This window comes from Bombus pascuorum, chromosome 5, assembly GCF_905332965.1.
Source record: "Bombus pascuorum chromosome 5, iyBomPasc1.1, whole genome shotgun sequence".
Classification (NCBI taxonomy): domain Eukaryota; kingdom Metazoa; phylum Arthropoda; class Insecta; order Hymenoptera; family Apidae; genus Bombus; species Bombus pascuorum.
This window is the reverse complement of record NC_083492.1, coordinates 3,720,494-3,733,305: the sequence shown is the minus strand read 5'-3', so window position 1 is coordinate 3,733,305 and position 12,812 is coordinate 3,720,494. Positions and strand designations below refer to the sequence as shown.

Below are 12,812 nucleotides of genomic sequence, written 5' to 3'. Positions count from 1 at the left end.
TGAATTATATGAACATTTTCTCGTGTGACTTTTGTCGAAACCGTTTCATCCTGTGGCTTTTAGATATTCCACGGTATCGGAACACTGGTCGAATTCGAAACTCTGCTGGAGCTATTCTATTTCCATGGTTTCTATCCCGAAAGGAAGTTTGCGTCCTGTGTATTTCGTTCCGCAGCTTGATAGATGTTTAAAGTTGTTTAATTTCGTCGCTTTGTTCCTTTTTAATTGGTACGTAGTTTATTTTTGAGGACAAAAGTATAATTCAGTGATAAAACTTCTAAATAATGTAGTTACACGAAGTTTTCAACTTTCTTGATGGTAATTGTAGGAAAAAGAATGTTTTGTTGCGGCAGGAACAAGTAATCAAATTGAAATTTAATCTGTTGCTTTTTATTTCCTTAAATTTTAACGAATATCGATTATTACTTATATTATTTTTAATCATCGATGAACAATTTTTAAACATTAATACTACAACGTTAAATTTAAATTACAATCAAATTTGTATTATATTAATAATCTAATATTTTCAGCTTAAAGAATTTATTGAATAAATAAATATGAGTTATTCTGAAAAACAGATTTTTTATGGCACATTTGCATCTCGCAAAAGCTATAATAATACTTAAATCGTGCCTCCTGGCAATTGGATCAGTTTGATAAATGGAGCTGTCCACGATCTGGCATAAAGGAACCCGAAATTCTAAATGGCACACCGACGATACCTAAATCTTCTGATGGAAATTCGTTTTAAAAATTGTAGGCTGAGGGAGAATCAGCTCGTTTGATTCGGATCGAAATCATTCATTTTAATGGATTAACCTATCTACTTCACGCACACGTTCCTTTTCCACAGCTCTAATATCTTGAAATTTCTACCACCCAAGACTCCGTTTAAGTTGATAAATGTAGTTATGCTTGAATATATTCGATTTCAAAATTCAATATGCGAAGCGAAGGTACGAGAATAAACATAAGAGAATTATTGAAAATGACGACGAAAACTATATTTTATTTGCGTAATATTCAAACGTGAGTCTTCGGTTTTGCTTTTAAGCGTTACGTTTTTACGAAATTATTCAAGATTCCTGACAAATTATCCTGCAAATTAGTCGATTCCTATATTTCTATAGCGAGTCTTCGGTTTTGCTTTTAAACGTTACGTTTTTACGAAATTATTCAAGATTCCTGACAAATTATCCTGCAAATTAGTCGATTCCTATATTTCTATAGCGAGTCTTCGGTTTTGCTTTTAAACGTTACGTTTTTACGAAATTATTCAAGATTCCTGACAAATTATCCTGCAAATTAGTCGATTCCTATATTTCTATAGCGAATCTTCAGTTTTGCTTTTAAACGTTACGTTTTTACGAAATTATTCAAGATTCCTGACAAATTATCCTGCAAATTAGTCGATTCCTATATTTCTATAGCGAGTCTTCGGTTTTGCTTTTAAACGTTACGTTTTTACGAAATTATTCAAGATTCCTGACAAATTATCCTGCAAATTAGTCGATTCCTATATTTCTATAGCGAGTCTTCGGTTTTTCTTTTAAACGTTACGTTTTACGAAATTATTCAAGATTCCTGACAAATTATCCTGCAAATTAGTCGATTCCTATATTTCTATAGCGAGTCTTCGGTTTTGCTTTTAAACGTTACGTTTTACGAAATTATTCAAGATTCCTGACAAATTATCCTGCAAATTAGTCGATTCCTATATTTATATAACGAGTCTTCGGTTTTTCTTTTAAACGTTACGTTTTACGAAATTATTCAAGATTCCTGACAAATTATCCTGCAAATTAGTCGATTCCTATATTTCTATATTATACGACGTTAATTCAGAAATCCGTGCATATTTTCAGCTATAAGAAAGCGATAAAAAATAACAAAATATAAAGCAACAGTAATAAAAATATACGATAAAAAAACGATTTTACCTTTTCCAATGATTTATGAATCGAGCTAATTACAATAACAAAGATAGAATCGATTTGATTCTCATAATGCGGTAGGTGATAAAAACGCTGACTATCAGATTTCCGTGGAATCCTATTTTAGCAAATATTACTTTCAAAGTTAGCAATTCTGCAGTGACTTGCGAATTAGCCGCGAGTCTATTCCAGACCAAACGAAATTTCGATTGGCTTTCGATAACGAGAGTAAAACGATTCGATAAAACTTACGAACGTAAGTGTGCTTCTATTGAATTCTCGGAATTTCGTAATTGTAACGAGTGAAGATCGAATCGATCGGTTTTTGATAACGAAATTAGTCATAAAACGATTAACACCCGTGCCGATTTGACGATTCGGTGAACCGTGTAATTGCTGGGCCATCGGCTAATTAAGATACCCGCTTCATTATTCATAGCGTGCACAGTTCGATTTTCATTTATCTGGTTAAATAAGTGACGATAACTACTGGCCTGTCAGTTCCTGCAATTAACTTCATATTTTCAAGTACCTCGCCTGATATTCAAAAACTTTGGCTTTAATCGGTCGACACGTAAAATCCTAGTGATACATATAGATACACGACGATAATGTCAAACAAATAGCATTGGGCTGCGTCGCGTTCGACTATCCTTTTTACTCGCGTTGATTTACACTCGACGAATAAATAATTGCCGAACGATTTATCGTTGGTTCGAGTTGGCCGGCCAGCCAGAAGGAAATTAGTCCTTGTAATGAAGATAAGTGCAAAATGCATGGCCATGCCGAGAACGACAAAATGGCCGGACAAATCGATACCAGACCAGGATATTTCTTTCTCTCCACACGTTTCTTTTCTTTGTTATCGTTCACCTATTTTTTTTAGAAAATCGAAAAAATTATTTGCCGACAAATGAGCTTTCATTGGATTCGCGGTCGTTGAATTTATTTGCGATACGATCTGGCAGATCCGCAGGATTTATAGAATAATGGGAATACAAGGTTTACGCGATATCGACGAAACATCTGTTACCTTGAGAACTGGAATATTTCAGTTAATCCTTTTAACGATACGATGTTTCTTAGGCTACGTAAAGATTTCTTTTTTTATAAATTATTCACAATTTCTTATCTCCTCGTAAAGGAAATAGATAAAGAATTCTCTGAAGATAAACATATTTATCGAAGATATAGTTTATATAAAATTAATCGAACAGTGTACTTTTCAAAAAAATGTACATTCCGTTGATCTTCCTTGTTTTCTTTGAAACTATAATTAGGTAAGTTATCATACGTAATTACATCAATTATCACGTCAACGGAATCGTGTTGGCGGTTCCGGTATGAAATTATAAAACCTTGATAAACGTTTTTGCGTTTCACGATCGGATAGCGTGGCGTGAAGAAAAAGTTTACAAATAGAAAGCTGGACAGATTATGTTCGGAAATAAAAATGCAGGCATTACGTATGTCCTGGCATTGGTTTTAAGCGGCGTTCCAGAGAATTTATGGACGCATAAATATCGTTTACCGGAATAAAACGCGATAAATTGTCGTAATGTGAAACGGAACGGAACTGTTTCTCCGTGTATCTTTTCTTCCTATCGATGATATCGATTTTATTTTCTCCTGGACCTATCGTATTTTTCTCTGGATTATTAAAAACAGATACTTCAATAGGGATTTGATCTTACGTATGAATATGCGCGATGATTTGAAAATTTAATATTAAATGAAAATTTATTAAATCGATATTTTCTAAATAACTTGTCGATCATTCAGTACAAATAGTATTCATTGATTTTCACGATACTTACATAGAACCGAGACCTGTACGATGTCCTCTGACGTTGATGAACCAATGTTATTTTCTAGTACACATTTGTAAGAGCCCATGTCACTGGGGGTCGCATTTTTCACGGTAAGAGCCGTTTGTTCCGTGATACCACCCTCGTAGTGGTCGTCGGTTAGAACTAGTTCCTTATCGTCTCGATACCTGAACAAGTAAATAAAACACGTTCTGTAAAGAAAGATACGTGAAAAGAAGGGAAAGGAAAGTAATTGTTCCTGCGATTGATTTTATATCAAATTTATATTATTTCTCCTCGCATGCTATTTTATATCATCTACTTATTATTTTCCTCCGTTCTTAAAATACAGATGAAAAACGAACGATTAAAAAGAACGTTATCCATTTCTAACGTAAATACAACAATTTTATTGAAAATTCCATGTGTTTTCCGATAATCGTTGGAACCGAAAACGCAAATAAAACAAAATTAAATATGAAAAAACGAATAAACTCGGGACAAATCTAAATTGGATCCTACAGCGACCAGAAATCAACCAACCGAAACGAGAGTCTCAGCGAATCAGATTTTCAATATTTTCGAAACATTACAACTACAGCAGAACCAGTTTGCAATAGGAAAAACATCACCCACGATGAAATCTGGAATAGTCTGCATTTCGAACGAACGCCAGTTTACAGTTACCGGAAAGTGTTAAACACGTGTTCCCTTTTATCCTATTTCACCGCGTACGCAACAGTTACGCTACGATTTTTTAATATCCAACATGTCAGTACGTTCGCAAGTAATACACGATGAAAATTTCTCGTAAAAATCGCTTTACAATCGTCACGAAAATAATCCTCTCCCTTTTTGTCTCTTTTTTATCGTACCGGCAATTCGTACGCTGTTAACGAGCAATTTTTACCAGTGAAAATGTATCGTAGCCTGTCTCAACGATAACCGGATTTTCATGATCGATGTCGAGCGTAAAGTAGCCATCGAACAGATGACTCTTAATCAACGCTCATCGTTCTCTCGTAATTATCGTGTTTTCGGTAGTAATCGCGTTTCATGTATTTTTATTGCGCCACACGGTAGCAATTTCTTACCGGAATATTTCTCTCCTATAGCCGACACCTGGAATTGAAACTCTCTTCCTCCTCTCCTTCTCTCTTTCTCTCTGTCTCTGTCTCGTGAACTCGTGCGCGTGCACACGCGCCATTACATGCATCAGCGTGAAATATGGTTTTTAGGTTGCGCCCACAGAAAAATATAATAAATCATCCCGATAAATTCGCGCCTTTTTATTTTGACGTTTCGAATGCCGCTGTCGAGCCTGCTGCACTGGATACTTTAAATCCTTCCAGTTCCGATACCTTCGCTGCTGCACACTATGCGTTATCGAACACGAGACGCGAAGCTCGAGTTTCTAAATATTTGATAGTCTGCGGAATTTTAGCGTATGTATATACGCCAGTAGCTGTTTTCCAGGAGAATCAATATGATTGCTTTTTATACATTGACGGTGTATTTCGTTTTTACGCTGCATGGTCGTGTAAATTTTTCGCTAACCTTTTCTGACGTATCTACGAAAAATATTGGTAAAATATTGATCGAAGTTGAGACACTGTTGAACGTTGATTATGAAATGTCGTTTCCTTGAATGGAACTTTGACCACACTCGGTTGATTTTTTCGACGACCAACGAATCTTTTCGATTTATTTCGTCATACATAGTGGAGAACAAAACGAAGTTTATAAATTAAGAAGCATAAAAGCATAATATAATTTTGCAAAAAAATGGATTCATATTAATCTGATAAGAGCAACGAATAGATATGATATATAGATGTCTGTTAGCAATATGGTAAAAAGAGTTTTTCGTACAGAAGGTATACAAATTCGTAGCGTATCAATCTGAAACTTTCTTTTATTCGCCGCTATAAAATCACTGTGTATCCCATAACAAGCACCATGAATTACGGGTACTGTATCTACAGAACATTTCCTCGAAGTTTTCTTAAGTCCTCTTAGTAGGAAAATTCCACGGTATCGAGGCATTAATTGCTTGGCAATAACTTGGAAGATCGATGTACCGCGGCGTTGCAAAAAATTTGCAATTCAGAATATTCATTTTCGATTCGCTAATTAACGCTCTGTGAGAAAATTGTTCAGCACGATAGTCGTTCTCGAGGTGTTGGAAAACTACCATCGACCTGGGCAAAGTCTCCGTCGTTTTGTGCATTAACCCTTTGAAATCCAATATCGGTAGGTATACACGGTCGATAAACGGTTGCACGAGTTCGCCGCTTCGAGATCGGTAAAAGAATTTCACCACAGTACGCGAACTGAGTAACAATCGTGGCTCAAATGTTTATCTCAAGATCTTAATCCCTTTCTTTCGATTTGATAGTTTTTCAAGAGGATTCTTGTAGCTTTCGTAAAATTGTTATTCGAAATGCCACGAAAGAGAAGATTATTAGTTCGTCGTCTTGCAATATTTGACGAAATATAAGAATTATTAAAAGATTATGATAGTTTTTATAGCTTCATTGTTGGTAGAATTTATTTTGAACGTGTTTCGTCAATTAGTGACGCTCGTAAAGAATTACTATAATCACAGATACCTTCAGATATCATCAAGTTATTTATTTCTGTATTTATTAGTAAAATTTAAGGTGTAAGAGTTTCTCGCAATAAACAATTTCACTCGAGAAATAAATCATTCGTGTTTACACGGTTTGTATGATATATTCCTTTTCTGGATTTTTAATAATAAATTTATATAGTAAGAGATACAGATTTATGCGACGAAATCTTTCCCATCAGAAATATAAACGACTGGAGATGTTAATAAATCAATTTGTAATATTATTTCGTCACCAGAAAATTTCTATTTCATATTACATATATATATGTATCTCACTTTATTATATTCTGTTATTTGAGCCACTCAGTAGCTGTATTAAAAAACCAACTCCATAAATTTAAAGATAAATTGAAAAATTTACAAGGAGTACAATATTAATCAATTTAGCTTCTGACAAATTCATTCATCGATCTTATATTAAACAACGAGACAGAACAGTGAATAATTACGACAAAATGATAAAAATCCTACGAAAGCTGTGTCGTCATCTGGGCCATCTCGCATAATAATTTATCAGTTAATCCCATAAAATATTATTTGTTTTATTATCAAAATTATTACTTGCGCAGCAAAGTGTTTCTTACTACTGGTAACTTGTAACTCGTGATTTCTACAATCTCGCGGGTAATATAACATTTTTTTTTTAATTCGACTGAGCAAAAGGACCTTAATTTCATTAAGAACACCAGTTACCGTAACGACACGCAAGCGAAATGATACAGCAAAGGAACCAGAAACTAAAGTTTCACGATAAAGTACTCAAATAGCCCATACTAATCATATTTTTATGCAAACTAGATTTTACCCCTTTATTCCAACCCGAAGACAGAATTTTTACCCGTGTCTGGATACTTCGATCATCTGTGTGGCACATCCACGGTATACCTTTCCAGGCAAAGCTTAAAACCGCGCCCATAAAACGGCTCTTGGCTGCTCTCTATAATATTACATTAAGTCGATAAAGAATCTGTATCGTCGCGGGCCAAGTTCAATCCAATCTTCGCCGTCCGAGGATTAACTTCCAGTTACTTCCGTCCTCTTTTATAACACAGTTAGCCGTGGTTGGGCGAAACGCTATAAACTCGCGCGAGCCGTCAATAAACTCTACAGAGCAGTTTTGTAGAGAAAACCGAGAACGCTGGATTCTCATGGAAGGAGAGAATGCTGCTCGATCGAGGTGCCTCTTAACGCTTCTTAGGATAACGCGTTTAACCATCGTTTAATGCGTTCCATGGAACGCCATTATTGGCGACCGATGAGCAGAATATAGAACGATGGTGTTTTGGTGTTTCGTACGAAGAGAGGAAAGAACGAGCTTTTGATGAGCGGCAAGGGTTTCTGTGATAAAGGAAAAAGCAGAGACGGGGCGTTATAAGAGAGAAATTATACGATAAGGAAGAGATATATGTAGAAGGAAGTATAAGTAGACAGGTAGCGGAAGTAGGTATCAATAAAGTCTAATGTCTCTTTGATCGGTAATATTCTGCTGGCGTTAAGTACGCGTTGAATCGAACTGAGAATCGGACGTGTACGAATTATACCGTGAAATTGTTTCGTGAGAAAGGAAAATACGATTTTGTTCGAAGAGGAAAAATTACCGTATCTTTGATTAAATTTGTTTCAATTTTGTCTTAGTTTGATTTAATTGAGAAACCAAAGGAATTAGTTAAACTGTAATATTGAAAAATGGAGGCAAAACAAATATAGAGAAATTTAATTGATATCGGTAGTATTCAGTGCAACGATATTTAATCAAAGATAAAGGTATTTAATGTTTATAGGTAAAAGAGGAAAGGAATAATTACGAAAAAAGAAGGAAATTATTCTGTTACAACGAATCGATGTATCGCATATTTGCGTGGAGCTGCCGTACTCTTGAACATATTCAGAATATTTGTGATGACTTTTAAAGGGAAACGTACGGGTCAGAGTTGAAAAACATTGCTTTTTGGGATGCTTTCGCGATTTATATTTCACGTTTTGTACGTAGATTTTTTTTATACTCGAATATGCCTGTAGTTTTATCATTTCCTCTTATACAGATTTTCTGTGACAAATTATTAATTAAATGTTCGTTAAACTATTTTTCAAACTTCGACTGTGAACAACTAACTAATAAGTAAATAACACGCGAACGAAAAAGAAAAATAAAAGCTTCATCTTTTATAGGTAGAAACAATGAATTATAAATAGTTAACAAAAGACAGTAGAGTAATAAAAAAATTTCAATATACTTCCGAGCCAATTACTCTATTCACAGCAAGAGTTACAGCGTAATTCAATACACGTTCAACGTCAAACAATTTACCTTACTTTTAACAACAGCATTCTATCATAATTTCTTGCTAAATTGCCTGTCCGCAATTTTCTCTCTCCTTTTTTTTCGGCGATTTATTTATCTATTTCCTTTTTCTACAAAGAACGCTAGATCGATCTTGTGAAAAGGTACTATAAAACGACTAAACTTCCCCGTGGTAGTTCGGAAGTAGGAAGCTTGATAAACGAGCAAAATCGTTCACGAGAAAGAGAGAACGTGTCAACATCTGAAGAATGAAAAACATAGATTTACGTGATTCAGAGAACCACGTGGTAAAGACAGGCAACATAAATTTCTGATTTTCTTCCTCTTTCCCCCCTATTTTTATTCAATTTACGTTTCAGCGCGTTTTATCAATTTCTATTACGACTACGATAGTACACCATAAACCTCGTAGAAGGCTATACGCAAGCTATACAGGCTACAAGTTGATTCGAGCGAAATAACGCGCGTTCAAACTAATTCGTGCGCTAAACGGCGGATTAAGAGCAATGAATGTATTCCTGTTTTCTTTGTAATAGCTTCGGCATTGGTAAATTCAATGGATTATACACACTCGCGTTTATAAATGCGAGCAATCTATTATTTGAAAGCACCGAGATTTCTTTTGAACTTCATATATCGTCCTTATAGTTCACTCGAAATATCGACGTCGTTGTTTTGGACATTTTTAGGGACATAAATAAAATTAGAGATTAATCGTTAACACTTAATATGCATCAGTTATTAATTGTTAATGGTAGATTTAATAAACGAAGAATTAATATTTGTAGCAAATATGGAGGAATGTTAAAAATGAATTCCGATGTATTTACCATGCTGTTTTTAACAGAGTGGCCGGGTTCGCTTCATAGTCGCAGAATACTATAAAATCTTCAGTTTCGTTCACAGTGATGTTCTCTGGTTTAATTGATACTATAGGTGGATCTGCAACAGACAAATTATTCTTTATGTTAAACGCGTACATATGTTAATTTATAAAATAAATATGGAGAAGAGCCCACTAACATTTTCACTGATAACGTTTGTATCTTACTTTCGAGTAGTCGTGGCTGTTTCGTTCGCTTGTATCGTACCGTTCTTTAATCAGAACACGGAGATAATTCAATTAAAAGCGTCCCTGTGAAAATGTGGAAACTCTCGTCACGAAGATGAAAGAGCGGCGCTGAGAGGATCTTATCTCGCCAAGGTTTTATGCCGAAGCACGTGTTCACGTAAAAAGAGGAAACTGAAAAATATGACGTCACGGAACACGTAGCCAAATTGAAGGATATATAGCTGCAAAGGGAAAGGCGTGAATCGCGAAATTTACTATCCCGTTTATAACGGGTGGAACGAGGATATAATGATTCGATCGATTTTACACGCGTCCACTGCATTTCCGAGGAAACATCAAAGTAAAAATATATTTTCGAGAAGAGAAGGGAATTTAGTTGAAAATATCGAATTAATGCGAACAAAAGATCAAAAATTTCTCTAAGGTCTAAAATATCTAAAAAAATTCAAGAATAATCTGGTAAAAAATTTTAACAAATAAACAGGTAAAAGAGACCTACAATTGCAAAATTTGTAAAATAAAATTAAATACTTTGGAGGTTGAAGCGAAAGAAAAATATCATAGAAAATTTGCAATAATTTCAATCGTCCTTTCGAGAAAACAATATTGAATAAACACTTTTTATTCTTCTCGGTAAATAGATATCGCAAATCCTCGAAATTTCCAACTCTTACTCTCATAGTACCTGCATGGTATTAAAATAACGCACTTTAGGAATGTACGGATACAAAGGTTATCGCAGAGTTGATATCATGCAGGCCGTAGAATTGGGAAATCCACGCGTCCGCCATCCGAGAATACGTAGCTGCGAGGCGTCTGGAATTAAAATAACGCGTGTGCCCGGAGAGAAGTCCTAGGAAGCGGAAGGTGCAGCCTCGTCCGCGTTCCGAGATATGTTTAAACGCGACGGCACAAAATGCCCGGCATAAAACAAAACCCCCGTAAGTACGTAGTCGCGAAAGTGGCCTGTCTAAGGGGGAAGAGAAGCTGGAAACGCGCCAGGCCCGTGCGAGTTTCACGTTTCCAATCCGTGGATAGTTTTCCTGCTGGCTACGAAAACGAAACTTTCCCCTTTCCACCTATTCCGCCAGACCTAAATGGAAACACCAACCAGACGCGAGGCTATCCGTCTTGTCCTCCTCGTGTCGTTATGACAGAATCTTTTCGTCGTCTGGCTCGTGCAATCGAGAGATACTAACCGTTAGTCTACTAAATGAAAGCATCGTTCGGATAATTATTAGATTTCATATATGAACAGATTAACCCTTTTACAGCGTAATAAAATGCCAGAGAGCAGGGAACGAACGATTTAGAAAATAATTATTTCTTTATGTAGAAGTTTTTCTGTATTTCTGGTCTGACGAATAAAAAAATATATACGCCCCGTTGACAAGTATTAGAAAAGTTACGAAAATTTTAGCGAACCTGAAGAATCATTGGGAAACTGTCAAATGCTTCGAGAACATTTATTATTATTTCGCATTTCGTATATATTATTTCGGATTTTATATCGAACTCACGTATCGAATCTCGCTTAGTTAGGTATAACAAAAATCAATTGTCTTCTTGTCTGTGTCCGTTAAGGATAAAGAAGTTGATCTGTAAATAGAGAGAGGTGGTAGGAAAGGAGGAAGATGCTTTTATAACGATATGTTAAACTCGATAGAAAAACAAATTTACTAGACTTTACGAAACGTTTTAATATACATGTAAAAACATGTAAAGGCTTGGTAGAGAAGTTTCGAGCGCAACACTAGTTCGTTTTGCTTTTTCCCCTGTGAAATTACGAGACCGCCAGCCGAATGAGCATCGAACGATCTAATTCGATTTAATTGAATCTACGATTATACCCTTTGTGCGAGAGCGAAAAAGCAAATTGGAGATGGTGCGATAAAACAGGAATATATACATGTACAACCGTGACCTGTGAAGTGTAACTTAATTTCAGGCCGACTATATTGGACGTTGATCAAACACCGCGAAAAAGTCTACTTCAGCCGCCATTTCCACCCCCGGAAGAACGTCGGGATCATTCTGTGCCTTTATTCCTCCGGATCGGTACAGTTAAATTACAGGCGATTCTTTGCGATCTTTTTTGCGGACTAACTGTTCTCCGATCGGTAAAATTTCGTTCTAATCGTGCTTTCAGCGTTTAGTACCTTTCCAGAGACAAACGTACGAGAATAGTAATTTTATCGATGGGCTCCGATGACAATGGCCACGACGACTGTTTCGACGAGAAACGCGCACGATAGCGATTCTTTCTTCTTTTCTTTCTTTTTCCTTTCTCAGTTTGCCTGATGTGCTGATCATCTCAATTCGATTTAATTTCGTTTTAGCGTTTTAACTGATAGACTAATATCAGGCTATGAATTCTTACGCATTTATGCAAAATTTTTAAGATGCAAGGATACATAGAACGCGTGTGTTATGTAAAACTATTGTAAATATCTATTGTAGGATACTACTCGTTCTAATTTTTAGTAGATAAAATAAAATTTTATCGAAGCTTATTGAATTTTATTTCTTTACTTTCGTTCCGGGAATTATGAACTCGTCTAAAAATCCACACTCGTCATTGTTCTGTAGCAACATATACTTATCTCATTATTTTTTTCTTTTATGTATTTTACATCTTACTTTTTATATTACACTGTAAACGTACGATGAAAATTAATTTTGATATTGACTTTTGCGTCTCATTGGGTGTTTAATTACTGTTTATTCGTATGTTTGGAGATCAATCAATGTTAAGAATGTTTACTGGATTGAACTGAATTGTTATAATTTTTATAATAAATTTCAATTACTACGAGCCCTCAAATTCATTGTTTCGTACTTTTGTTACGCTTAGTAAACGTAGGATTCTGAAAACTATGCAAAATTGTTTTGCAGCGGCTACCTTTCCATCCCAGAAATAACGTTTGTTTGTTCAACAACAACAATCCTCTCCTTGGTCTTCCAACTTACTTTTTAGTTGTTTTAATATACACCACAGTTCCACAACTACGTAAGGTTATTTACCACGTTGTATTTCCATTCTAAAATTAACATTCCC

The 12,812-nt window shown here is 35.4% G+C and overlaps 2 protein-coding genes across 6 annotated transcripts in view; one reads left to right on the top strand and one right to left on the bottom strand.

Moving 5' to 3' along the window:
* Positions 1-12,812, bottom strand: part of LOC132906613 (hemicentin-1) — a 430,126-nt gene that overhangs the window by 60,232 nt on the left and 357,082 nt on the right. For all 4 annotated transcript variants that reach the window (XR_009658013.1, XM_060958938.1, XM_060958937.1 and 1 more), the window contains exons 8-9: positions 9,513-9,624; positions 3,755-3,933 (exon numbers count right to left, since the gene is read on the bottom strand). Coding sequence is in view for 3 of the 4 variants with exons in the window: in XM_060958938.1 (XP_060814921.1) it covers positions 3,755-3,933; positions 9,513-9,624 (291 nt within the window). In the remaining variant the exon portion in view is untranslated. The remainder of the gene's footprint in view (positions 1-3,754; positions 3,934-9,512; positions 9,625-12,812) is intronic.
* LOC132906619 (monocarboxylate transporter 10) overlaps positions 1-12,812 on the top strand; it is a 176,127-nt gene that overhangs the window by 108,933 nt on the left and 54,382 nt on the right. The gene's annotated exons all lie outside the window — the stretch shown is intronic.